Source organism: Lissotriton vulgaris, chromosome 12 (genome assembly GCF_964263255.1).
Source record: "Lissotriton vulgaris chromosome 12, aLisVul1.2, whole genome shotgun sequence".
NCBI classification, from domain to species: Eukaryota; Metazoa; Chordata; class Amphibia; order Caudata; family Salamandridae; genus Lissotriton; species Lissotriton vulgaris.
The window spans coordinates 87,652,540-87,678,114 of record NC_141700.1 but is presented as its reverse complement, the minus strand read 5'-3'; the positions used below and the strand labels follow the sequence as shown (position 1 = coordinate 87,678,114).

The window sequence follows — 25,575 nt, the reverse complement described above, 5'->3', positions numbered from 1 at the left end:
GGCGGGCGGAAACAGTCCGCCCGCCAACCTAACGGAGATCGGGACCGCCCGCCTAAAGGGCGGGGGTCCCGACATTGGCATTAGGATGCGCCCGCCACTGTGGCGGGCGCATTCCTCAAAGTAACATTGTGGCGGGCGGTGATCACTGCACCGCCCACCACAATGTTAAAAACAAATGCACGCATTTGCATACTCGAAGCGGCACCGTGTGCCACCCCCGTTTGCCCGTCACTCTGGGGGCCCACAGGGGCCCCCCAGAGTGAACACCGCATGCCTTTCCGTGGCGGCATTGCCGCCACGGAAAGGCATTGAGAAATGCCTATTCTAATATGGCTGGCGGTGTCTGATAGACACGCCACCATGTTATCCCTTTTCCGCCCGGCCGCTATGCGACCGGGGCGGAAAACAGGCGGGCGGTCTTTCCGACCGCTGCGGTCCCCTCCGCCATCGTAATATGGCGGGGGGGAATGCAGGGAAGGATGGCGGGCGGATTGCCTCCGCCAGGGTGGCGGTGGCCACCGCTACCCTGGCGGAGGCAATCCGCCCGCCATCCTAATGGGCCCCTAAGTGTTTGCCACTTTTATTGAACCTTTATCTATTGTTCTCAGATTAAACAATTCCATCAAATGTGTCTTGCCTAATGCCTTTATGCTCAAAAGTTATGCCTTTGATATGCAGCTATCCTTACATGTGAATAAGCAACATTTAGAAAATGTTTTTCAGCTGATTGCTGCTTTCACAGCCTGGATAGGCACATAAAGTGGATGTTACTGAATATTTAAGTTTTTCCTTTCACAGCCCTGAGTACTTCCTAATCCTGATGGCTTAAGCCAAAACCACAATCTAAACCATAAGAGATATCTGGGGATCTTGGTAAGAGGAATCTACAACGCATGTATAACTTTTTCCAATTTTTAAAATAAAATGTGTCTATTGCAAAGATGGAGCTTATTTGCACTAATTATAAATGTCCTTGTTTCAGTGTTAAAAATGAACCGTCTTACTCCTTTTTAGGCGGCTTGATACATTGTATGATAAATGTCTTTTAAAAAATTGAAGACTTAGCCAGTAGTTTGATATGACATGAATGCCAAACTGCAACTAGTCTGGAAAAGCTATCACTGTCATCTGAAGAAAGAGGTCTCACTGTACCAGATTTTCATATCTATTATTTAGCAGCCTACTTATTATTGAATACCAGATTAGTCAAGCATCACACGTCTAACATTTTTGGCAATTTTTCTCTTAATCTTATAATTGGTGGATCACTGACATAATATCGAGGGACATAATATCGACTACCAAAAAAATCGGCGAAAAAATATCGACAGACAGAATATCGACTTTGTATCTACAAACAAGTAAGTACAAAAATATCGAGTAAAAAACATTGTTTACAAAAATATAGTTTGTAAAAATATCGACTTTATTAAAAACAATGTTAAATTAAATTAATATTAAACATATTTACTTAAAAATACTTAAATTACCTTATAACAATTAAATAATTAATTAAAGTTATAAAAAACATTTTTACAATCATATTTGTTAAAACATATATATGTAGTAACATAATATAATTTAAAAATATCCAATATTATTACCGTAGGATAGCGGAAGTGTAAAATTACTATTCCCACTGCAGAGAGTGCAACAGTAGGGAAAGTGTTGGATAGCATAGGGGTAAAAATTACTATTCCCACTCCAGAGAGTGCAACAGTAGGGAAAGCGTTGGATAGCGTAGGGGTAAAAATTACTATTCCCACTCCAGAGAGTGCAACAGTAGGGATAGGGTTGGATAGCGTAGGGGTAAAACTTACTATTCCCACTACAGAGAGTGCAACAGTAGGGAAAGCGTTGGATAGTGTAGGGGTAAAAATTACTATTCCCACTCCAGAGAGTGCAACAGTAAGGAAAGCGTTGGATAGCGTAGGGGTAAAAATTACTATTCCCACTCCAGAGAGTGCAACAGTAGGGAAAGCATTGGATAGCGTAGGGGTAAAAATTACTATTCCCACTCCAGAGAGTGCAACAGTAGGGATAGGGTTGGATAGCATAGGGGTAAAACTTACTATTCCCACTACAGAGAGTGCAACAGTAGGGAAAGCGTTGGATAGTGTAGGGGTAAAAATGACTATTCCCACTCCAGAGAATGCAACAGTAAGGAAAGCGTTGGATAGCGTGGGGGTAAAAATTACTATTCCCACTCCAGAGAGTGCAACTGTAGGGAAAGCATTGGATAGCGTAGGGGTAAAAATTACTATTCCCACTCCAGAGAGTGCAACAGTAGGGAAAGCATTGGATAGCGTAGGGGTAAAAATTACTATTCCCACTCCAGGGAGTGCAACAGTAGGAAAAGCGTTGGATAGCGTAGGGGTAAAAATTACTATTCCCACTCCAAAGAGTGCAACAGTAGGGAAAGCGTTGGATAGCGTAGGGGTTAAAATTACTATTCCCACTCCAGAAAGTGCAACAGTAGGTAAGGCGTTGGATAGCATAGAGGTAAAAATTACTATTCCCACTCCAGAGAGTGCAACAGCAGGGAAACGGTTGGATAGCGTAGGGCTAAAAATTACTATTCCCACTCCAGAGAGTGCAACAGTAGGGAAAGCGTTGGATAGTGTAGGGGTAAAAATTACTATTCCCACTCCAGAGAGTGCAACAGTAGGGAAAGCGTTGGATAGCGTAGGGGTAAAAATTACTATTCCCACTCCAAAGAGTGCAACAGTAGGGAAAGCGTTGGATAGCGTAGGGGTTAAAATTACTATTCCCACTCCAAAGAGTGCAACAGTAGGGAAAGTAGATACTTCATATATTATTTAAAAATATATATATATTAAAATCTATGAAAAAATTCATTTATTTATTTATTTTATTTATTGACATTTGTAGAGCGCGGCGAATACCCGTAGGCGTCTCGGCGCTAATTAAGGGCATAGATCAGCAACAGGGGTAAAGAAGATATACAAGGCTATTGGTCAAATAACCACGTCTTTAGCTGTTTGCGTAATATGAACAGGGAGGGACTTGCTCGGATATGTGCAGGAAGGGTGTTCCAGAGTTTAGGGGCGGCAACCAGAAAACGCCTGTCGCCCCATGTGACTGTTCTAGTGCGAGGCACAGCCAAGAAGTTCTGATGAGAGGAACGAAGAGATCGGGTTGGAACATGATGGAGAAGATTCTGTTTGAGAAAGTGGGGACCTTGATTATTGAGTGACTTGTAAACAATACACAGCGATTTGAATTTGATACGGCTGCGTATCGGGAGCCAATGGAGATCCCTAATGATGTTTGTGACTGGTGCGAACTTGGGGATCCCAGCCAGCATTCGTGCGGCTGCATTTTGGATTGACTGCATCTTATTTGTCACTGGGACTTGAGCATTTAAGAATAGAGCATTGCAATAGTCCAAGGAGGACAGGACAAGTGAGCTGACCAGTGTTTTCCCGGCCGTGTTCGGTAGGAAAGGTAGTATTTTCCTAATCATTCTCAATTTCATATGAGCTGAAGCCGCAGTTTTGTTCGCGTGTGCCATAAAGTTGAGGCCAACGTCAAAGATGACGCCTAGATTTCTCACTTTGCTAGCTGGACTAGGCGGGAGACCGAAAGACCGATTTAATATAATATTTACCAATTTAATATAATATTAAAATTAATTAATTACAAATACTAATTTAATGTAATCATTACAATTATTTATCTATTAATACTAATTAATTACAAATTAACTATTAATTAATTAGTAATTAAAAACTTACTTAACAATTAAAATCTAATAAATACCCCCAAAAAATTAACATATGTAATTAGTTATAATTAAATTATTTCCCACCCTATTCCCCTATAAACCCACAACCCACTACAGAAAATAAATTAGTAAAATTAACATAATTATCAATTAATCAATTTAATAAAATTAATTCTCAGTGAAAATGTAATTAATTACCAAATAAAAATTATTTAACAATTAATTATAAATAAATAACACTACATAAATTAACATATTTAATTAATTATAATTAAATTACTTCCCACCCTACTCCCCTATAAGCCCACAACCCGCTACAGAAATTAAATTAGTTAAATTAACATAATTATCAATTAATCAATTAAATAACATTAATTGGCAATTAAAATGTAATTAATTACAAAATAAAAATTAATTAAGAATTAATTATAAACAAATACCAATAAATAAATATACATATTTAATTAATTATAATTAAATTACTTCCCACCCTACTCCCCTATAAACCCACAACCCACTACAGAAATTAAATTAGTTAAATTACCATAATTATCAATTAATCAATTAAATAAAATTAATTGGCAATTAAAATGTAATTAATTACAAAATAAAAATGAATTAACAATTAATTATAAACAAATACCAATAAATAAATTTACATATTTAATTAATTATAATTAAATTACTTCCCACCCTATTCCTCTATAAACCCACAACCAGCTACAGAATTAAATTATGCAAAATTTAAATAACATTACATTCATTAATTAAATTACATTATAACATAAATAAACACTTTTAACACATAAAATACACTATAAAAAAATTCAATATTATTAGATGTTCGATATTTTTATTAACCTATATTATGTACTTCGATATTTTGACTATCTATATTTTAAAATTCGATATTACATTACTTACCTTCAAAACAATATTTTTGATGTCTATATTCTGTCCATTCGATATTCTGTCTGCCTATATTTTCTACTCCATATTATGTCCATTCGATATTTTGTAGTCGATATTTTGTCTGTTTACCATAATGGGTGATCAATACATATGCCCATCTCAAAAAATTTATATAATTTGAAATCCAAAGCTAATAAATAATCACACATTTAAAAATATATGTCTAGTATCATGAACAATTAATGTGATTTCTTCAGATGCCATACCAATTTGAAGATTATAGGGAGAGTCTGTGTTGAGTTGGCACGTACGGACGACAGTTGATGGCAGAGGATTGGTATGGGCAGAATTGGGGGTGATACATTTCGATTATCTAATACACTAAATGTATCAAATTGCTGAATGGTTTCAATTTTCATACTGAATACACACTGTTTTGTACAACTTTGTATCTCAAGATATTGAAAAAAGGAGTTCACAGGTGCTGATATCTACAAAGAGAACCACAGATGTGTAAGAACTGAAAAATAGGATAACGTTTGCAATATGTCAAAAATAAATTGCTTTTAATTATTGTGGATTGGTAATAAACTCTGGTACATGGATTCAATTGTCTGAATAGAGTTGGTGCACACTTTAGGAGAATGCAACTCTGCACAATGATTGGTCTATTACACACGCTGCTTCAAGACACAAAGGTATGCCTAAAATTCTGGGTGAGTGACCCAGATATTTAGGGCATGGCAGCTGGATGGATTTGATTTAGTCCTGTCTCTCTTTACAACAGTATTGGCATGTTTTTCATATATATTTAAATGTGTTAGCAAAGATTTAATACCAGATGCGATCAATTTCTTGCTTTCAGGATATGGGAATTTCAACTAAAGTGGCTTGCAGATGGTGGTTCTTAGCAGTATTCATTGATGGATCTGTGATCACCACTCACTGGTACGATAATGAACCCTCTAATTTGATACCATGGTGGCAAAAGTGAATTAAATACATGGTTTAGAAAAAGCCTTTGCAAAATATATTGGAGCTGTGTGCAAATCTCATGAAATGTGGAGGTCATATGAAAATTGTATTTAAAGATATTATCTTGATTTCTTGATTAACAAAATCGATGATGCTATTCTAAATTCAAATCTCAAGTTTAGATTTGATTGATTGTATATTTATGAGTTAGTGCTATCTTTTGGTATTGAGAATCTAGTATAGTCATTATTATTATGTTTTTTACCACCGCAAGAAACTGTATAAAATTAAAAAAATAACAAAGCATAAATCCACTCGTACAGCAATCCTAAGAATATGAGTTGAAGATTTGTCTCATTCTCCTAGTCTCAGATGAGCCAAAAATAAATATTCAATTACTCATTTCCTTATTGTAGATCTCTACAAAAAAGATGAACATCAAAAGTATTACAACTGATTAAAAAAATGACAGCAGGCCTTTGACTTCTACGCCCCATGGATTGGAAACAACATCCCCATATCCATCAGGAGCACCACAACATTTCTACTATTTAGGAAACAGACTGCAGAGGGCTCCACTGCCTTTTGTCCAGATTCACACTATAAACACAGCACATACATACATCTATACCCAATAATCAGTGTGCTACAACATTTAAATGAATCTTTGCATAACAGCACGCTAAAAGTTTTTAGGTATTTCAATTAATGCAGGCCTAGTTCCAAGTGTCATAGGAGCACTTAACAGAATATTTGTTTTTCAACAGGAGCATCTCAAACATGGGGTAGTGAGCTCAGAAATATGATTGTTGGGTGCATATTATTGAGATACTACAGGACAGCACACTCTACAGTTAGATTTTTTCATTTTACAATTTTCCATTATCGGTGTCACCATTTGAGGCATCATGAGATAAAGTAAACCATTTTTTGAGTTCATTTCTGTGAGTGCAAAGAATAAACACACCCTCAAGCAAAGGTTTGACCTTTTATTTCCATGAAAAGACTTTTTCATTTGGATGTTCTTAGACAGGGGATGTATTAATAGGTGCATAAGATCAGTTTGATAACTTCTCCATATACCATTTGGCATGAAAATATTACTCAGAGGGATTACAAAAGAAATACCATAATGTGCAATTCAGCATAAGACATGATCAGTACAAAAAATGTGTTATTTCATATTATTCTTTGACTGAACATAATGCTTTTCCTTGCAGCCTCTCTTTTCTCTCCATCTCAGAGTCAGTGTTCTTGTCACGCGGAGTCAAACTGATTTTTAATGTTGCTGCCTATGACTCGTACATAATGACATTTTACAGGCTAGAATCTTTAATGATTGAATGTTCTTTCTTTTGTTTGTCTTGGAGGCATTGTGTTTGGAATGAAAGTGTGGCATTGTGTTTGGCCAAACACTAGATTGAGGTATTGTTCGGTCTCCTCTGTACGCCATGAGCCTGGCCCTCCATAAAACACACCCTTCTCTAGTTCTTGAGAGGGAAATGTCTCCACTCTAACATCCACCATTCTGTCCTGATTTCTTGTATATCTTTTCCTTGCTGATTCAAATTTATTTTCATTTTATTCCTGCCCTATTACTTTGGTCTTTTGTGTGGTTTTTTTGTATTGGACTTGTACACTCCATTACCCTTTGTGGTTTAAATCCATCTTATCAACAGCTAAAAATGTGCATTTTTTTTCAAATGATTGCTCTGTGCTTTAGTGGAAGGGCACATACTTCTTGCTTGGTAGCACTGCAATAACATAAGGAAACAGGTGTGTGGTTGGTTTTACCCAAGGTATTCCCCTTGATGAACTGTTTTGCTCATACAGTTTCTATTTGAAATGTAGGAGGAAATTGTAAGTGTTCAAAACACCATAAACAAGCTTAATTCATGCAAAGCACATGATTTTAAAAAAGAGCTTGAATACCAGTTTCAAAGAAGACATCTGGTTAATGATGTCATGGTCAGTCTGAAAACCAAGCAAACCTCATAAATGCCTATTGACTGTGATTGTTAGCAATTAAGGACCTGATATATTGAACTTTTTGTTCCTTCTACAGGAACGGCTCCTGTAAAATTCCAAGCACTAATCCAAATTTAGGCAGAGAAATCTACAACCATTTTTCAGAAGGTTCCATGTCAGAATATTGCATAGAAAATGTTAACCTGGGACAATATAAACTGCAAAATATTGAATTGCACAATGCCTTCAAGGAAAGCACTCGTAGAGGTAGATTTGCTATTATAATTGTGCATCTATGTAGATTGATGATATTGTGCAGTTTATGTTGTTGCAGATTGATATTCTGGTACTTTTCTGTTAATAACCAACATTTGAGTTCACAACTAATGGAGATGATCCTTTCTAAATTGAATAGATTGGTTATTTGTTTCTTTTGTACAGCCTCTCAAAGATGTGATCTTTGATACCAACGCACATGCTCATCCATGGGTTATATAGAAACAGTAAGAACTTCAGGCGCTTCTGTGGTTAGAGAATGTCCCATTTTGAGACAAAATGCAAGGGGTGCCATAGACGTACACACAAAAGTAAGATACTTTTGCCAATCTTGAACAACTTCCCACTTAGTCCAGAACATTCATTTTCCCTTATGACTTCCTGAAGCACAGCATTCAACTGCTGTTTGAATCGCACAACTCCAACCAGAATGTCTTCCAACACGATAGATTCATATGTTTTATTTACAGGTGATGTCACCAAAAAGGAGGAAATTGATGGGCCTTCAACATAGAGGCCACATATTAATTTCACACATTGTCTTGGGTTCCTTTCTGCTTTAACATCAAAACCACTGGTAGGGATGCTTGAAGATATGGGTTGCTTAGACCTGGCACACATTGTAATGAAACCCAGTTCGTTCTGCCAGAGCCTCTTCTATTATCTCCATCACTTCATGCTCTTTGGTCATTGGCTTCCGTTGCGCATTCGGACAGGGCTCCGTGGGATTCGGCAACGTTTGCTGGAAAACAAATCACAATGGCGGCCGATAAAATTTTGTTTCCTTAATCTTTCCTTCCAATTTGTCTTGTAATATACACTTACTGACATCAAATTAATAAATAGCTTTTTGCTTTTCAAATGGGCAATGGCACATAGTTGTGAAATTGTTTGCACAACAAATGGCGATGCAGAGATGCCTGACAGTACCATTTTTAAATCTTCTCATTCCCTAAATGAATAGGCTGTCTATAAATGTAGTGCTAATTGCTGAATAACTAGTACTACTTTTACTGCTCATGACGTTTTTTTCATTCATGTTTTTAAAATTTGCTAATGGATTGATTATTGAAGGCACATTTTGCACAGCAATGAACAATCATAAATGTGCAACCAGCTAGTAACAATTGAAATCATCTATCATTTACATCTTTTTCTTTAGAAATAGCTTGAAAGTTATGATTACACGTCTGTGCAATATGGATCATAGAAAAAATATATGTTGTGAAGTATAAATAGTTCCTTGTAAGACTAAAATGTTTACCAGGTGTCAGTGCATTATATTAAGGCAACGGTGATCTATGGATTGTGTCTAGAGTAATTATAATGGAGGCTGAAATAGTGTTTCTTGAATACTCAGAAAGGTTTTATATATATATATATATATATATATATATATATATATATATATATATATATATATATACATATATATATCAAAACAATCACACTCACGTCTTTGGTAGATGCGGCAGTGTGAAGTACGGACACCAATTGCGTGTTCCACAGTTTCTTTAATCAGCCATGACAGAAAACAGAAACAATGTCTCTCCGACGCGTTTCGGGGCTCCTTCCCTTGGTCACGAGTGGTTGGAAAGGTGAATGGTGCATACAATTATAGATTCAATCACATGGTGTGCCATAACAAAATAAACATAAAGAAAATACTATCGCGCTCACAGACGCGAAAATAACAACGTGGGGCGGCAAAAATATTCTGCTATATTAACAGTAATCATGGAGAGCCAAATGCTTAGTGAGTAATTTTTGTAGAATGCAATTAATATCATTTACATCATGGTATTATTTGTACTTGCCAACTAATTTAAGGTCATAAACATAAATGGCAGACTTCAATTCTATATACGTGAGGGAATGTTCCGAACACCTATGATAGCAATTTCATAATAGTTCATATTCGCGATAACAGTTCTTGCCCAAGTGGGCAAAGTTCCTAAATGCTGCCACACTGACATTCAATACCCGAAATTAATGGGTGTAAAGGTCTCTGAAAAATCAAAGAACAAATTCCAATCATTGCCCCTGTGGGCTTTTGTGTGCAGAAATAACTCTACATCCGGAGCCACCAATTCTTCCCATGTGGGCTGTTATTCAATCATACATGCTATCCTTTATCAGAAATGTTCCATTCCAACTCTAATCAATGTTTATGCTGGTGCTCCCAGTCATTAAAAAAAAAGGATTCATTCAAGCCGTCTCTAAAACAGAGAAGAAAAAGAAAATAATGACCAGTGATTCAAGAAATAAATCAACAATAAAAAACATTCCTAACTTTTCACAACTCATGTAAAAAGACAATAGAAGTTAAAAACACTTTAGGGCAATATATAACACAGTTCTTAAACATCCATCAAAGAGCTCTTACTAGACCACAACTGCAAAAAGCTCAATAAAACTTGAAAATGTATATTATATCATAGCCAGCCAAACTCAGAGTACTTGAGCACTTACATGCTATTACCAACATGGATAAATCTTATCCCATAGCGCGCCACTTTCAGAGTCATCACAATCAAAATGTGAACTTACTGAGCTTTTGTCTATTGTGTACCATGAAATTTGATGGGAGAGGTGGCAATCGAGTACAGAATTTGCGTAGAGCAGAATCAAAAATGATTATTCAATACAAAACCATGGTCCCTAATGGGCATAACTGCGACGAGGAGATGGAAGTTCATCTAGGATGATATAATATAAATTTTCAAGTTTTATTGAGCTTTTTGCAGTTGTGGTCTAGTAAGAGCTCTTTGATGGATGTTTAAGAACTGTGTTATATATTGCCCTAAAGTGTTTTTAACTTCTATTGTCTTTTTACATGAGTTGTGAAAAGTTAGGAATGTTTTTTATTGTTGATTTATTTCTTGAATCACTGGTCATTATTTTCTTTTTCTTCTCTGTTTTAGGGACGGCTTGAATGAATCCTTTTTTTAATGACTGGGAGCACCAGCATAAACATTGATTAGAGTTGGAATGGAACATTTCTGATAAAGGATAGCATGTATGATTGAATAACAGCCCACAAAGGGAAGAATTGGTGACTCCGGATGTAGAGTTATTTCTACACACAAAAGCCCACAGGGGCAATGATTGGAATTTGTTCTTTGATTTTTCAGAGACCTTTACACCCATTAATTTCGGGTATTAAATGTCAGTGTGGCAGCATTTAGGAACTTTGCCCACTTGGGCAAGAACTGTTATCGCGAATATGAACTATTATGAAATTGCTATCATAGGTGTTCGGAACATTCCCTCACGTATATAGAATTGAAGTCTGTCATTTATGTTTATGACCTTAAATTAGTTGGCAAGTACAAATAATACCATGATGTAAATGATATTAATTGCATTCTACAAAAATTACTCACTAAGCATTTGGCTCTCCATGATTACTGTTAATATAGCAGAATATTTTTGCCGCCCCACGTTGTTATTTTCGCGTCTGTGAGCGTGATAGTATTTTCTTTATGTTTATTTTGTTATGGCACACCATGTGATTGAATCTATAATTGTATGCACCATTCACCTTTCCAACCACTCGTGACCAAGGGGAGGAGCCCCGAAACGCGTCGGGGAGACATTGTTTCTGTTTTCTGTCATGGCTGATTAAAGAAACTGTGGAACACGCAATTGGTGTCCGTACTTCGCACTGCCGCATCTACCAAAGACGTGAGTGTGATTGTTTTGATTGATTGGGCTCGCTGCCCGATACGGACCGCTGTTGTAAGAGGAGGGGCCATAGCGGTGTGCAGCGGCTGCTGCGCTTTCATGGATATATATATATATATATATATATATATATATATATATATATATATATATATATATATATATATATATATACACACACTCAAGTTTTGCTCTGAACCCCTGCCCCTTTCAGCGGAGGGCCCAGACGGGGTAGCGAATCACCAATAAATCCAAAGATATTTCCAACACGGAATGGGGAATGATGATGAAACGGAAGGGCCGGACCCCTCAAGGAGCCCGGGCCTACTGAGCCCAAAAGATTTAATTTTAAAGGAGTTCGCGATGATGGCGCAAGGGAGATCGGAATCCCAGAACAAAGGCAACTCCAACGTTCAAAGAGGACGTGGTTGAGGGGGGAGAGGCGCCGCAAGAACAAAATTAATCGCGACAGACAGAAGCAACGTTTCAAGCCCGGTGGGATCAAGAACAAGGGGCCAACAAAAGAGAAAATGATGGAAACCAAGACAATAATTAACCTATCGGAGCGTGAACTAAGTGAAGCCGAAAACGAGGTACTGTCCCTTGGTCTTTCTTTTTGCCCATCCTCTTCTTTTGACTATGCTAGAAGCAGAGTGGATCTTTTTCATTTTACCCGGAAACTGAGACTACGTAAATGGTTCAGTAGTAAAGTAAACACTGATATGGTTAAGAATGATAAAGAACCAAGTAACATATGTGTAGAAGATTTGGAGTTTTTAAGAACCATGTATGAAATGGGTGATAATTCTAACCCAGTATTTCATCCGATACTTGAATTTAGTTAATGATGACACTGACATTAACCAGAGTACACGTAGCGGGTTCAAACCCAAGTCTGTTTTCCTTCCGCAAATTGTTAACGACTCTATTGATGTGTTTGAGAGAGGTGTGATCCGGGAATTTGACAAATTATCAAAAAAAGTCCGATTTGGCAGGAAGAACCTTACTAAGGTACAGTTTGATGCAATTGAAATGTTGGGGAATGACAAAAGCATTATTATCAAGAAATCTGACAAAGGCGGGAACATAGTGATTCTGCCACTCCAAATGTACATAGATGAAGGTCTCTCCCAATTAGGAGATACACAGAAGTATGAGAAAAGTAACAGAGTGTCCTACAGAACCAGCTGTAACAATTATCAGGAACAATTGGGTGAGTGGAAAGACAGAGGTCTTATAGAAAAGGAAGAATTTGAGTTCCTCCAATGTAAGAACCCTAAATTACCTGCACTTTACCTTTTACCCAAGGTGCATAAATGTCTCACTAAACCCCCTGGTAGACCCATCGTATCGTCCAGGGGCAGCTGCTGGGAGAACACCTCAAGGTATGTAGATTTCTTTCTGCAGCCATTGGTGCAAAACCTACCCGCATACCTTAAAGACTCGGGAGATTTCCTGAGAAAGATTGAGCAAGTTCAATGGACGCAAGGATGGCAACTTGTAACCCTTGACGTCAACAGCCTGTACACTTGCATTCCACATCACCTGGGAATACAGGCGTGCAGACACTTCTTACAGACCAGATCGGTATCATACCTTCTGCATACTGAAATGATTCTGGACATGGTCCTAACATGCCTCACCCAGAATTTTTTCACGTTCAATGGGGAGATCTTCCATCAACTCCTTGGGACCGCGATGGGATCTTGCTTCGCTCCCAGCTTTGCCGGACTGTTCTTAGGCTGGTGGGAGGAGCAAGTAGTCCAAAGGTCCCAGGAGTTTCAATCCAAGGTCATCACTTGGCTGAGGTATATAGATGACATTTTTGTCATCTGGAATGGCACTAGAGAAGAAGTTATGGATTTCGTGGAATCCCTCAATACAAATGAACTTAACTTATCCTTTACCTGCCATGTCAACAGTAAAGAAGTGGATTTTCTTGATCTCAAAGTACGTGTAGTTGACAATACACTCACTACCATTCTCTATAGGAAAGAGACTGCGGGCAACAGTCTCCTCCATGCCAGTAGCTGTCACCCCCAAAACCTGATTAATTCAATTCCTTTGGAGGAATTCCTGCGCGCTAAACGTAACTGCTCCAGCGAAGGTGACTACACTAAAGAAATTGAGGTCATGACCGAAAGATTCAAAATAAGGGGGTACAGCGATAAAAGCATCAAGACAGCAATTACCAAAGCCAATACCCTTAATAGAATAAACCTCCTCAAAGAAAAAAGCCACACTAGCAGTGATTCCACCCCCACTACCAGATTTATAACTGACTATCACGGTCAAACCAGGGAGGTGAGGAAGGCCCTTGATAAATTTTGGAATGTCCTCACCTTGGACAAGGACCTTGCCACAGGGATAAGCCCACATCCCCAGATCACCTATAGAAGGGCCAAATCACTCAAAGACATTGTATGCACCACGTTAATTCCCAAGAAAACGACCAGTAATCCAGTGATGGGATTTTACGTGTGTGGGAAATGTAAAGCCTGTAAAAATAGTGTGAGCACCAAAACCATCAAACTGTCAAAAAATCTTGACCCTTTCAAAATCCGCATGCACACATCATGTCACACTGACCATGCTGTGTACGCACTTACTTGCCCTTGTAAATTGAACTACATAGGCAGCACCACACTTCCAGCCAAAGACAGAGTGTTACAGCACATGAGGGCCATCAACAAGAAAGACAAGAGCTATCCCATAGCCAGACATTTTGAATCCTTCCACAAGAGCAATGCCAATCTTTTGTCTTTCTGTGTGCTGGCATCAGTCCCTTTGAAAGAGAGGGGGGGAGACAGGATTCAGGAACTCCGGAGGCTTGAATCCATACTCATCATCAAATATCATACCATGCAGCCTGAAGGGCATAATCATGATGAGGAGTTGGAAGTACACCTGGGTTAGCTGCCTTTTTTAAGCACCATACAGAAATGTACATGTAGTTGACTGTCATTTTAGCTGTTAACATCTTTTGGTTTGTGAGATACATGTGTTGATGCAACATTGCATTTGATTTATGTCACTACTGCACATTAAGTCACTGTATTTTTATTTTTTTACCAGATCTCTGTGAGGAGTAACAAGAGATTGCAATGCACGGTCATTTGACCATTTTTCACGTATGGCAGTTGTGCACGTATGAATTGGAGCACGGGCGGCGGCTTCCCAGCACGTTCATGATGACACCACCGAATGTTCACTAGCAGGACACATGCAGTAACTTGGCCAATTTTGCCCACTAGGGCACCACTCAAACTTTGATTGGATGAGCGACGTGGCCCACAGGGGCGACATTTAGTCTGTATAGGCGATTGCAACCTGGAATTGATAAATAAGGTTGTACAGTAAAGGTTTAACTGCCACCTTAGGTCACGCGCGATTTAAGAACCAGCATTTATGTTTTTTTTAGCGCGATGCGATGAGAATCAACACTGCCATTTAAGTGTTTTTTTCTCCCTCAGGTCAATGCATGAACAATGTAACACGCAGAGCCAAGCGCCTTCATTTATTCATTTATTATTTTTTCACCTATTTCCCGCGGCAATGTGGGTGTGAAATGTGCATGCCTATGTTCATTTGTACAATTTCATTTGATGTACTGTCATTCAAGTATGCATTGCAGCTCGTTGTTCCCACGAGTCTGTTCACCATTGCACTTATGTCATGTGACCGTATTTAAAGCACTAAGTTACTCTCACTCACGCTCGTGACCAAGAGGAACATTTCCTCGAAACGCGTCGAGTGGAGCTAAACATTAAAACTCGTTAAACTGAAGAAGCTGGCCCGGACATTCCTTCTTTATCGTGTTGGAAATATCTTTGGATTATATATATATATATATATATATATATATATATATATATATATATATATATATATATATATATATATATATATATATATATATATATATATATATATATGGCTTAACATCAGAAAATAGTTATTGTGCATTATTTCTTGATGTTTCTTAATGGAGATCAATTCTTGTGTCTTGGATAATGGTGATAGACATATTGGACCGTATTCACTAATTACATATTAATTTAGCTTATTTGTGAAAAGTTATGTTTTTTTCTATTTGCAATTCACAAAAATGCGGATCTGATAGAGGCATCTAGCTGCATATTTCTTGCCTTCGAATTTCCCGCGTGGTCGGACTAGATCCGGAAGATGTTTTGTGAGCTGTTCCCCTGTGCGCCGGTAGGTAGCGTCGATCAGCTTCACATGGTGTCGTCTGCACTGGCAGTGATGTCTGCATCACCTATTTAGGCACCACCTCAGGGCATCAATTCCTTTATTTGCGCGTGAGCCAGAGTTGATATGAGAGAAGAGCTACCCCTCTGTCAGCTGGTGACAGGATTTTTGTGATGTTTTGTACTTTTTAATGGTTTCCCCCTGGTGTATCGAGGAACCATGAGGCGCCTGTCACTATGCCATGTCGGTGACGGACCCGCACCATATGTGTTTGTGCTGTTTGGAGTGTGACCATGACTCAAAGTTGTGCTCCGACTGTCAGGCCATGGCGCCAAAGGCTTTGACAGTGCAGGCCCTGAAGCTGCAAGTGGCTCGGCAGCCGACTTCATGTAAGCCATGTGCCTACTCGAAAGGAAGGTCTCTTCACCATTCCAGGTGTCCAAAGTTCTCCTCGTTCTACTCCAAATCATCGGGGCACTCCAGTAAGAGGTACAAAAAACACAAGAAGTCGAAGAGTGCCTCGACTTCTTGTCCGTTGGCCGACATGACGACGAAACATCGGCGTTCCAGGCCTGGGTAGACTCTGGGCCTCTCCAATTTTCTGGGAGCCGGAGCAACCCCGCTCAAATTAAAGAGTTCTATGAGGCCATATGCCTCATTTATGAGTAGCCTGACCCCTCTGGCACGCCTTAGGGCCCGACGGGGTCAGAGGGGGCCCATCTGGTTCTGCACCGGCTGCCTCTGCTCTGATGGGCCCCCATTGATCCAGACCGGCACTGTTCATGCCACTGTAACCTTCCCAAGCACCGCCAGCCCCATTCGGATACCCGAAAACATGGAGCTTCCTGATTTCGGTGCCAACAGGACCCCTGCCTTCTAGGTCGAAGACTGAGCCCTATTCTCAAGGGGTAGGCCTCAGGGAGGAATAGGAAGGGTCTGGACATGTATCCAGATACCAGCATGGTTTCTCCCCCTTCCGTGGTTACAGAGAAGGGTGCTACATATGCAATGGTGGTACGGAGGGCAGCTGACGTCCTTGACCTTCATTTGCCCTCAGTGGCAGTCAAGACTAACATCTTGATGGAGATACAGCAACCGAAAGTCTCCTCCTCTAATTCCCTACTCTAGTTCAACAAAGTCCTCACCGTCATCCTTCTGGGGACCTGACACAAACCCAGCACAAGGGCTCATGTGAATTGGATGACTGCCCACTGCCCGGCCCCCAGGGGTTCCAGACTTCTTCTCTTAACACCCCACTGCAGAGAGCTTGGGGTGCAGCCAGTGAACTCTGCATGCTTATTGGGCAACTATTCTCACACACTGTAGGTGGGAAATGGTTGCACAAGTGTTGCCACAGATCTCGGCGGAGGCCTGGGCCATTCTCTCTCAAGCAGTTAAAGGCGGGAGATATGCTGCAAAGTTCACTATTTGCTGCTACTTGGACACAACAGACTCCCTGGGCTGAGTGGTTTAATCGACGGTGGCACTCAGACGTCACACCTGGCCTAGATCGGGCTTTTCATTGGATGTGCAGGCTTCCCTCATGGGGATGTCCTTCGATGGCACCCGTTTCTTCAGAGACAAGGTAGACTCAGACTCATAGCTGGAGCGCTTGAAGGACTTGTGTCATCCCCAATCGGCCTTTCGCAGCCATGGAAGGGGCTTTCAACAGCTCCAACCTTATCCCAGCCACTGAGCCACGCAAGATTCCCAGTCTCTGCGTGGAGGAGGGCATAGTTCCTATGCGCCTTGTGGATTGGGTCCTGCCACCACCCCTCCGGCAGCCTCCAAACCCTCCTAGTTTCGCCTGTTTATATCATGGGTGCCCAGTTATTGGCAGGATCCGCCATCACCTCCACCATTGGCAGTCCATAATATCGGACAGCTGGGTTCTGCAGATTGTCCAAAGGGTCTAATCTCTTCCCTTCGAGACTATGCCTCCCTCCATGTCTCAATCTAACAACTGGCGTACGGAGGATCATCTGTCTCTGCTCCGGGAGGAAGTCATGGCTTTCTTTTCCAAGGCAGCCATAGAGAGGGTTCTGGTGCCAGAAGTAGGCTGTGGTTGCTATTCCCGCTACTTTCTGGTCCCGAAAGAGGACAAAAGCCTTCATTCTATCCTAGGTCTCTGAGCCTTCAATTACTTCCTCAAAAAGGAGAAATTCGAGATGCTCAGGTTTTGTCTGCCCTGGACCCAGGAGACTGGATGGTAGCTTTGGACTCTCATCCTGCCTCCCCATCGATGTTACCTGCGGTTTACAGTAGGCCATACCATCACACCTCAGGTGTTAACTAAGGTGATGGTGGTGGTCGCTGCTCATCTGCGCAGATCAGGAGTGCCAGTCTTCCTCTATCCCAACAACTGCTGGTTCAACACCTGGCAGGTTCCCTGAACACCAGTGCGAACAAACTCCGCTTTTGATGTCTAGCGGATCACGAATGGCGTCTCCTTTTCAAGGTCTCTTTCAATAGTAGGGAGAGCCTTGGTTAGATATGTTTGCCTCTGCTGAGAATGCACAATGTCAGCAGTTTTGTGCGCTGGAGTTTCCAAGGTGGCTCTCGCTCAGAGATGCTTTTTATCTCAAGCCTCCTGTATGCCTTTCCCCCCATGCCACTCCTGCCCAGAGTTCTCAAGAAGATCAGGACCGGGCCCAAGTCATCCTTGTGGCTCCGGACTGGGCGCGGAGAGCCTGGAATCCCTGGCTTCTGAACATGAACATCAATCCTCCGATCAGGCTGCCCTTTCGGGAGGATCTCCTGTCGCAGCAGGGAAGGGCCCTCAATCTGAACCTGTCAACTCTTCGCCTTCTTGCGTGGAGATTCAGCGGTGACAGTTGATAGTTTTCGACCTTCCTCCCGAAGTTGTAATTTCATTCTAGCAACCCGGTGTCCCTCCACGAAGACGGTATACGCCTGCTGATGGAAAACGTGTGTGTCATATTGTACAGAAAAGTCTATTGACCCTCTTTGAACCTCCCTTTCTGATATTTTACTTTTTATTTTGACTCTTGCCCGGCTGGGCTCTGCTCTGGGCACTCTGAAAGGTATCTTTCTGCCTTGTCTGCCTTCTTGCAGCTGCCTGATCAACTCTCCTTATTTAAACCTCCCATTGTAAATAGATTTCTAAAAGGTCTTGTACATATGTTCCCACCTTCATCTTTCATTATTCCTCAGTGGGACCTTAATTTGATTCTCACATTTCTGATGTATGCTGCATTCGAGCCTTTGTAAAATTGCCCCCTCAGGCTGCTCACCATTAAAATAGCCTTTCTTGTGGTGATTACATTGTCCAGGAGTGTGAGTGAGCTGCTGGATTTACCATCCAAACCACCCTCCCTATCAGTTTTTCCCGACAAACTGATGCTTTGCACTAGGGCCTCTTTCATGCCAAAAGTGGTAACACCATTGGCAGAAAACTTCATAAACCAGCAACTGTCCTCATTCCTGGAGGCCTCCAATTTGCTCCATCCCTCTCAAACAGGCTTCCGCCTGGGCCAAGGGACGGAGACGGCACTCCTCAAGGTGGTGGAAGAGTCTAGGAGGATCCTGGACACAGGTGGCAATGTGTCCATCATCCTCCTAGACCTCAGCGCCGCCTTCGATACGGTAAGCCACCGTATCCTTCTAGTCCACCTAAATAAAATCGGAGTCTCGGGAAAAGCTCTTTCCTGGCTTGAATCCTTTCTTTCTGAGAGATATTTTAAAGTATTTGAAGGAGACTGCCACTCCGCGCCAGGGGTAGGGTGCCCTGTGGCACCCTACCCCTGCAGTGTAGGGTGCCACAGGGCTCCTCCCTTAGCCCCACACTTTTTAATGTGTACATGTCCCCCCTAGCTAAGATAGTGGCCCCCTACGGAATTGAATTGATCAGCTATGCTGACGACACTCAGCTCGTGGTCTCTCTGAATCAGGCTGAACTATCCCACACGAGTCTGAGTGACTGTCAGAAAGAGGTCTCAAAGTGGATGGGCTTGTCCCAGCTAAAACTCAATAACCAAAAGACCGAATTGATGTTACTGAGCAGGAAGGCATCATTTAACTCCCCCACGCTATGGCCACCTTCTATGGGCGCTAGCCCAACTCCAAAAAGCGTGATCAAGAGTCTGGGCTTTTGGTTAGATAACGATCTTACTTTTAAAGTACAAGCCAGAAAAACTGCGGCCACCTGCTACTGCTTGCTTAAATCCATTCGTAAAATCCTCCCTCAACTGCCCGACAGAGCCAAAAAAATCCTGGTCCAAGCCATGATCTTGTCGAGGCTAGACTACGGTAACTCGCTCTACCTGTGAGCCCTGGTCTCTGTAATCCAGAAACTTCAGGTGGTACAGAACTCCGCCGCTAGATTGCTGACGAGCACTAACCACCGCTCCTCAGCCAAACCAGCGCTGAAAACACTCCACTGGTTACCCATACAGGAACGGGTACACTTCAAGGCCCTCTGTATAGCCCACAAAAATCTATCTTCAGGGCAAAGGCCCCCCCATTCTGGCCAATCTGATTAAACCAAACAGAACCCCTAGAAACCTCTGTTCCAATGAGTTTAACCTGGCACAAGTCAGCAGAATCAATAAGGCTCGTACGGGTGGTCGCCTCTTCTCCTACAACACCTCAAGGTTGTGGAACTCCATGTCTCTCCCTCTTCGACAGGAGCCCAACCATCTTTCTTTCCGTAAGAAATTAAAAACTTGGCTCTTCCCTACAAAATAACGATATTTGACCTTGTCCTTCTTTAACCTTCTTTTCGTAGCTGCAAGCGCTGGGATGCCTCCGGGTAGCCATGCGCTATACAAGAATACTTTTCATTTCATTCATTCATTCATTTCATTTCATTTGGGCCAATCTGTCACCTTGCCCACTTTCTATGCTTCTCCACCATCTGAACACAAAAAGAGCATTGTTGTTCTACAATGACCAAATACGAGAGTTCCGGGTGGATGACCAACTCTTTATGGGAAAAGTTGGTACAAAGAATGGTCGGGCGATGCAGAAATGGATCATCTCTTGATGGGTCATTCTCTGCATCAAGATCTGCTTAGCATTGGCAAAGACGCAGCCTCCTAAGGCTTAAGAGCTGATTCCACTAGAGCTAGGCTGCGACCACTGCGTTAGCCCAGGAGTTCCAGTCCTGGATATCTGTCAGGCAGCGACATGGGCATCCCTGCATACGTTTACTAAGCATTACTGCCTGGAAAGTCAGTTCCTCTGGGATTGGCACTTCGCCCATTCGGTCCTGCAAAACTTCTCAGTCTAAATTTATCTGCAGTCCCACCTCCGAGGATGGTATTGCTTGTGTATCTATTCAAAGATAAGGATTATGCGGCTAGATGTCTCTATCAGATGAAGAAGTTACTTACCTTCGGTAACGCCTTATCTGGTAGAGACAGTATTCTGCAGATTCCTTACTGACCCAGTCATCCAACCCACTCCCTGGATAGATTTCTAGGGTCAGGGCTGATCCCGTCAGGGCCCTGGTTTGGACACACCAGGGTCAGTGCTATTCATGACTTTGCACTTCTAGTATGGAAAGTCGTGAAAAGTAACTGATGGCGGTGCACCAAAGTGGGGCCTATACATGTGACATGAACTTCACTTCCTGCATCGCCGCCAATACGCGGAGCCGACTGACGCCACCTACCAGCACGCAGAGCTATTGTTCATGAAAAATCTTTCAGATCCAGTCTGAGCCTGGAGGAAATTCAAAGGAAAAGAATCTGAGGCTAAATATTGTCTCTACCAGATAATGTTTTACTGAAGGTAAGTAACTTCTTCTTTTAAACACATAAAATAAATTACTTGCACAAATCCTAAGTGGATAATCAACTCTCATGATTAGGAAGTGGACATGACAGGATGGGACTGCCTTGGAAGTGTTGACACACTCATAATTGTACCTATTTGAAATGACAAATATTTATCAGATCTATTCCTTCCCAGGGAAAGGTGAGACATTTACTCCTAAATCCCTTTGGTTTTCTATCAGATGTTCGCATAAAAACACTCATCCCATCAAGGCTTCAGTTGACATGGAAAGAGTTAATGGTCAAACTTAATGTAATTCTCTTTGGATGTAGAACACTTACTTTCTCTGGTACGGATGCAAACTCTCGCCGACAAACATGTGCAACGATTCCTGCAGCCAACGCATCCCCAAGCACATTGGTCATTGTGCGAAATCGATCCCTAGCAGTAGAAAAGACCACCATTTTGTTCTTATTATTATGATGTTTTAGAGCACAGATAAATGCAGTTTATAACTAAAATGTCTTAAGCCCTGTAATAGAAAAGTATTCCTTCATTAATTAACACAAGTTCAACAACTCTACAATCTTCATCGTAATTGTGGACTTATCAGTCATGAAGGTCTCCAAACACCCTTTAGAATTACAGTGTAACAGCTGGACCCTAGCAAGCATACTAATTCATTCCCTGTTTGCACATTCTTCTGTAACTCCAAGTGCCCCACACATCAACAGGCTATACATCTAATGTACATAAACTAAGCTGGATACCATATCATTATTAATGGGGCACTGTGTAACTTCAAAGTGAAACTTCACCAATGAAGATGTATTCGTCTAAAGAATCAAGATAAGGTTCTATAATGCAAAATCTAATATTGAGATGGTATACATAGGTGCATAAGGCGCTACAGCGTTAAGAATGTACTATACATTGAGCGAATGATGCTCAGGGTTATTAGTGTCCTCAGTGAGTGATGGACCTTTGGATGTAAATGTAATGCCTTATCCCTCTTTGTAATTATCTCCATCTGCTGCGGGGCGGTGGCTTTGAAGAGTGGGCAGGGCTGCCTCGGTCAACGGATGTACGCAGCACTACGGAGGTAGTGTTCGCGACGACCGTTGGCCGACAGAAGCAGGGAATGGGTTAATACTGTAACACTATATGGAAATGTTAAGGTGATGGAAAGACCTGTCCGTCGCTTGCCGCACCTGGACAGGCAATTAGCATTAGCTCAAGAAACCATAACTTGAGCCCCTGAAATGAAAACCGTAACTCGTCCACCAAGTGAACTACTCATGACATCACATATGATGTGACAGATGGCACCACAAACTGTATTGATGACATCGCTCCTGACATTACATATTGTCTGCTGATGACATTACGGATGACATTTCTATGAGTACATTATCTTCATTTGATTTTTTAAATGTACAATATTTAGGGCCTGATTTATATCTCGGCAGACGGGTTACTTTGCCACAACGCTGACAAATATCCCGTCCACCGCACTATAAATCCCATCATATCCCATGGGATTTATATTTCGCAGACGGGATACTCCATCACAAGGATGACGGATATCCTGTCCACTAAAATATAAATCCCGTTCTATCCTTTGGGATTTATATTTCGCAGACGGGATACTCCATCACAAGGATGACGGATATCCTGTCCACTAAAATATAAATCCCGTTCTATCCTTTGGGATTTATATTTCGCAGACGGGATACTCCATCACAAGGATGACGGTAAGCATGGGCGAATTTTGCGAATCTCGCGTTCGCGAATTTTGCGAATTTGCGAACTCGCAATCCGCAAAATCCGCGAATTCCCGCGAATTTGCGGATTTTTTTTTTGTGTTCGCCCGTGTTTCTGCCAGTTCGCGAGGGTTTTTACAATTTCGCAATTTGCGAACTTACCTGTCGGGTCGCAAGTTTTGCGAACTTGTTGTTTCTACGTGTCCAGCCTGTTTGGGACACTCTTCTTCATCACTGCCACTCTCTGTCACCACTGCCACTCTCTGACTACTCATGCCACCCTCTGGCCCACCCATGCCACCCTCTGTTTCATCACCACACCCTCTGGTTGTCCAGTGTACATTATTTTCGGCAAAGCAAAGCACACCTTCCCTGCCTCAAGTGACCTGAATTAATTTGGGGCTGATTAATGTGTCACAGAATATTTTTTTAGCTGGCACCTGCTTCCTTAGTGCGCCCTGATTAGTGATCTTTTGCACTTGCTAAGTGCTTTCATTGTTGCAAAATTAGTTACAACACCTGCCCTGCCCCAACTGACAATAATGAATTAGGGGCTGATTAATGGATTTTAACTTCCAGCCTGGCTCCTGCTTGTCTCCCTTAGCTGTAATTCAGGACCTTTGTGGCATATGTGTAACTATTCTGAGGTTCAGAGCAGGGTCACATAATAGTTGCAACTGGCAACTGAACTCTGGAGGGGCCCCTCAGGAAGCACTACAGGAAATGGCTACTAATGATGAGCCTGAACTTTTGAACCTGGTAAGTAGTTTCAGTTTTGCTAAGATCGTATTTCTGCAATTTAGCACTTATTCGCGGGGCGCGAAGTTGTACTGGGAAGCCGCGAACTCACGCGAACAGTGCGAGCAGTGCGAGCAAAATCCGCTGCTCGCGGATTTGCGGATTTTGCGGGAGATTCGCGAATCTCGCGGATTGCGAATTTCCCGAAAATCCGCAAAATCCGCGAGCGAAACGGATTTTCCGCCCATGCTTAGATGACGGATATCCTGTCCACCAAAATATAAATCCCATTCTATCCTTTGGGACTTATATTTCGGCGGACGGGATATCCGTCACTGTTGTGACAGTCACCCTTCTGCCGAGATCTAAATCAGGCCCTTAATGTTGTTGCATTATTAAGTTATGTCATTTATTCATTTAAATATTGTGAAGTTATGACAGAGCATTGATGGATTGCTTCACCAACCATATCAGGGCAATTTCAGTGTTTTTTTGGTTTTATATTTTAACCATGGGAAATTTCAGTTTTTTTAACCCCATGTTAATGTGTTATGGCAGATGCAACCATAACTCTCCCTTAGCGCTTTTTCAGTGATTTATTTTTTTATTTTTTGTGGATTTGCCTTCTAAAAGCAACCACGCGGCACTTGGCCTGCAGCCATGATCACCGGAGGCCGGCTCAGTACCTGGCGTACAACTCTTGGTGGGTGACTAATCATCAATGATGCATTGCCTTTGTCTGTTCATAGCATAATTGCCGAAAGGTCTAACCCATGGAGAGTCGCTGCATCCAAACCCTATGGGTTCCCAACCTCTGAGGCATACAGCCTTCAGCTCTGGGCACAAAATCACCATGCTTGGCACAGTTTCAGTAAAATATTTAAATTGGTATTCACAGTATTTAAAATCATTGAATTTGACTATCGTAAAATTCTAGCAGAGATCCTATTTTGGACTACTTCAGTCTACTTGAATCCAGTGAGGACTGCAATTGTGTTTTAAAATGATGACTGAAAAAGTTATCTATAATTATCCATATATATATATATATGCATATAGTTTAACTTTAAAGGTTAGATATTGTGTATTGCACGACAGTTTGTAAGATTAAAATATACTACAAAAAATTAATTTAAAGGTCACAGTTGACTGTTATGATAAAACACAGAAAACCAGTTGGTAACTTACAAAGCCCAATCTACAGCAACAATCAGAGTGATGTCATCAGTGGGAAGGCCAACAGATGTAAGAACGATGACCATCGTGACTAGGCCAGACTGTGGGATTCCAGCTGCACCTATACTTGCTGCTGTTGCTGTTATACTGCAAGGAGAAAAGAAAAAAAAGTCATTTCCAACCTGAAATGATCCACATAAATATGACTAAACAAATTCCACTTGCACCTAGTTTACCCTGTGCTCCAATTGCTGCAACACACAATTCAATTTTCTCATAAATTCTTGTTTTAGAAACATACCTTTTTGGGGTTTCCACCTTCGCAACTTTAGGTCTATGTGAATTGGAGTTGTAGAAATCACAATTGGAGGACAAAGCCTCCCT

At 41.2% G+C, this 25,575-nt stretch overlaps 1 protein-coding gene across 1 annotated transcript in view; it reads right to left on the bottom strand.

Moving 5' to 3' along the window:
* Nucleotides 1-6,817: 6,817 nt before the first annotated feature.
* LOC147673430 (excitatory amino acid transporter 5-like) overlaps nt 6,818-25,575 on the bottom strand; it is a 169,410-nt gene continuing 150,652 nt past the window's right edge. Inside the window, exons 9-11 of the mRNA XM_086946352.1 lie at nt 25,204-25,338; nt 21,856-21,955; nt 6,818-8,621 (exon numbers count right to left, since the gene is read on the bottom strand). Of these exons, the coding sequence (XP_086802478.1) occupies nt 8,484-8,621; nt 21,856-21,955; nt 25,204-25,338 (373 nt within the window). The 3' untranslated portion in view covers nt 6,818-8,483. The remainder of the gene's footprint in view (nt 8,622-21,855; nt 21,956-25,203; nt 25,339-25,575) is intronic.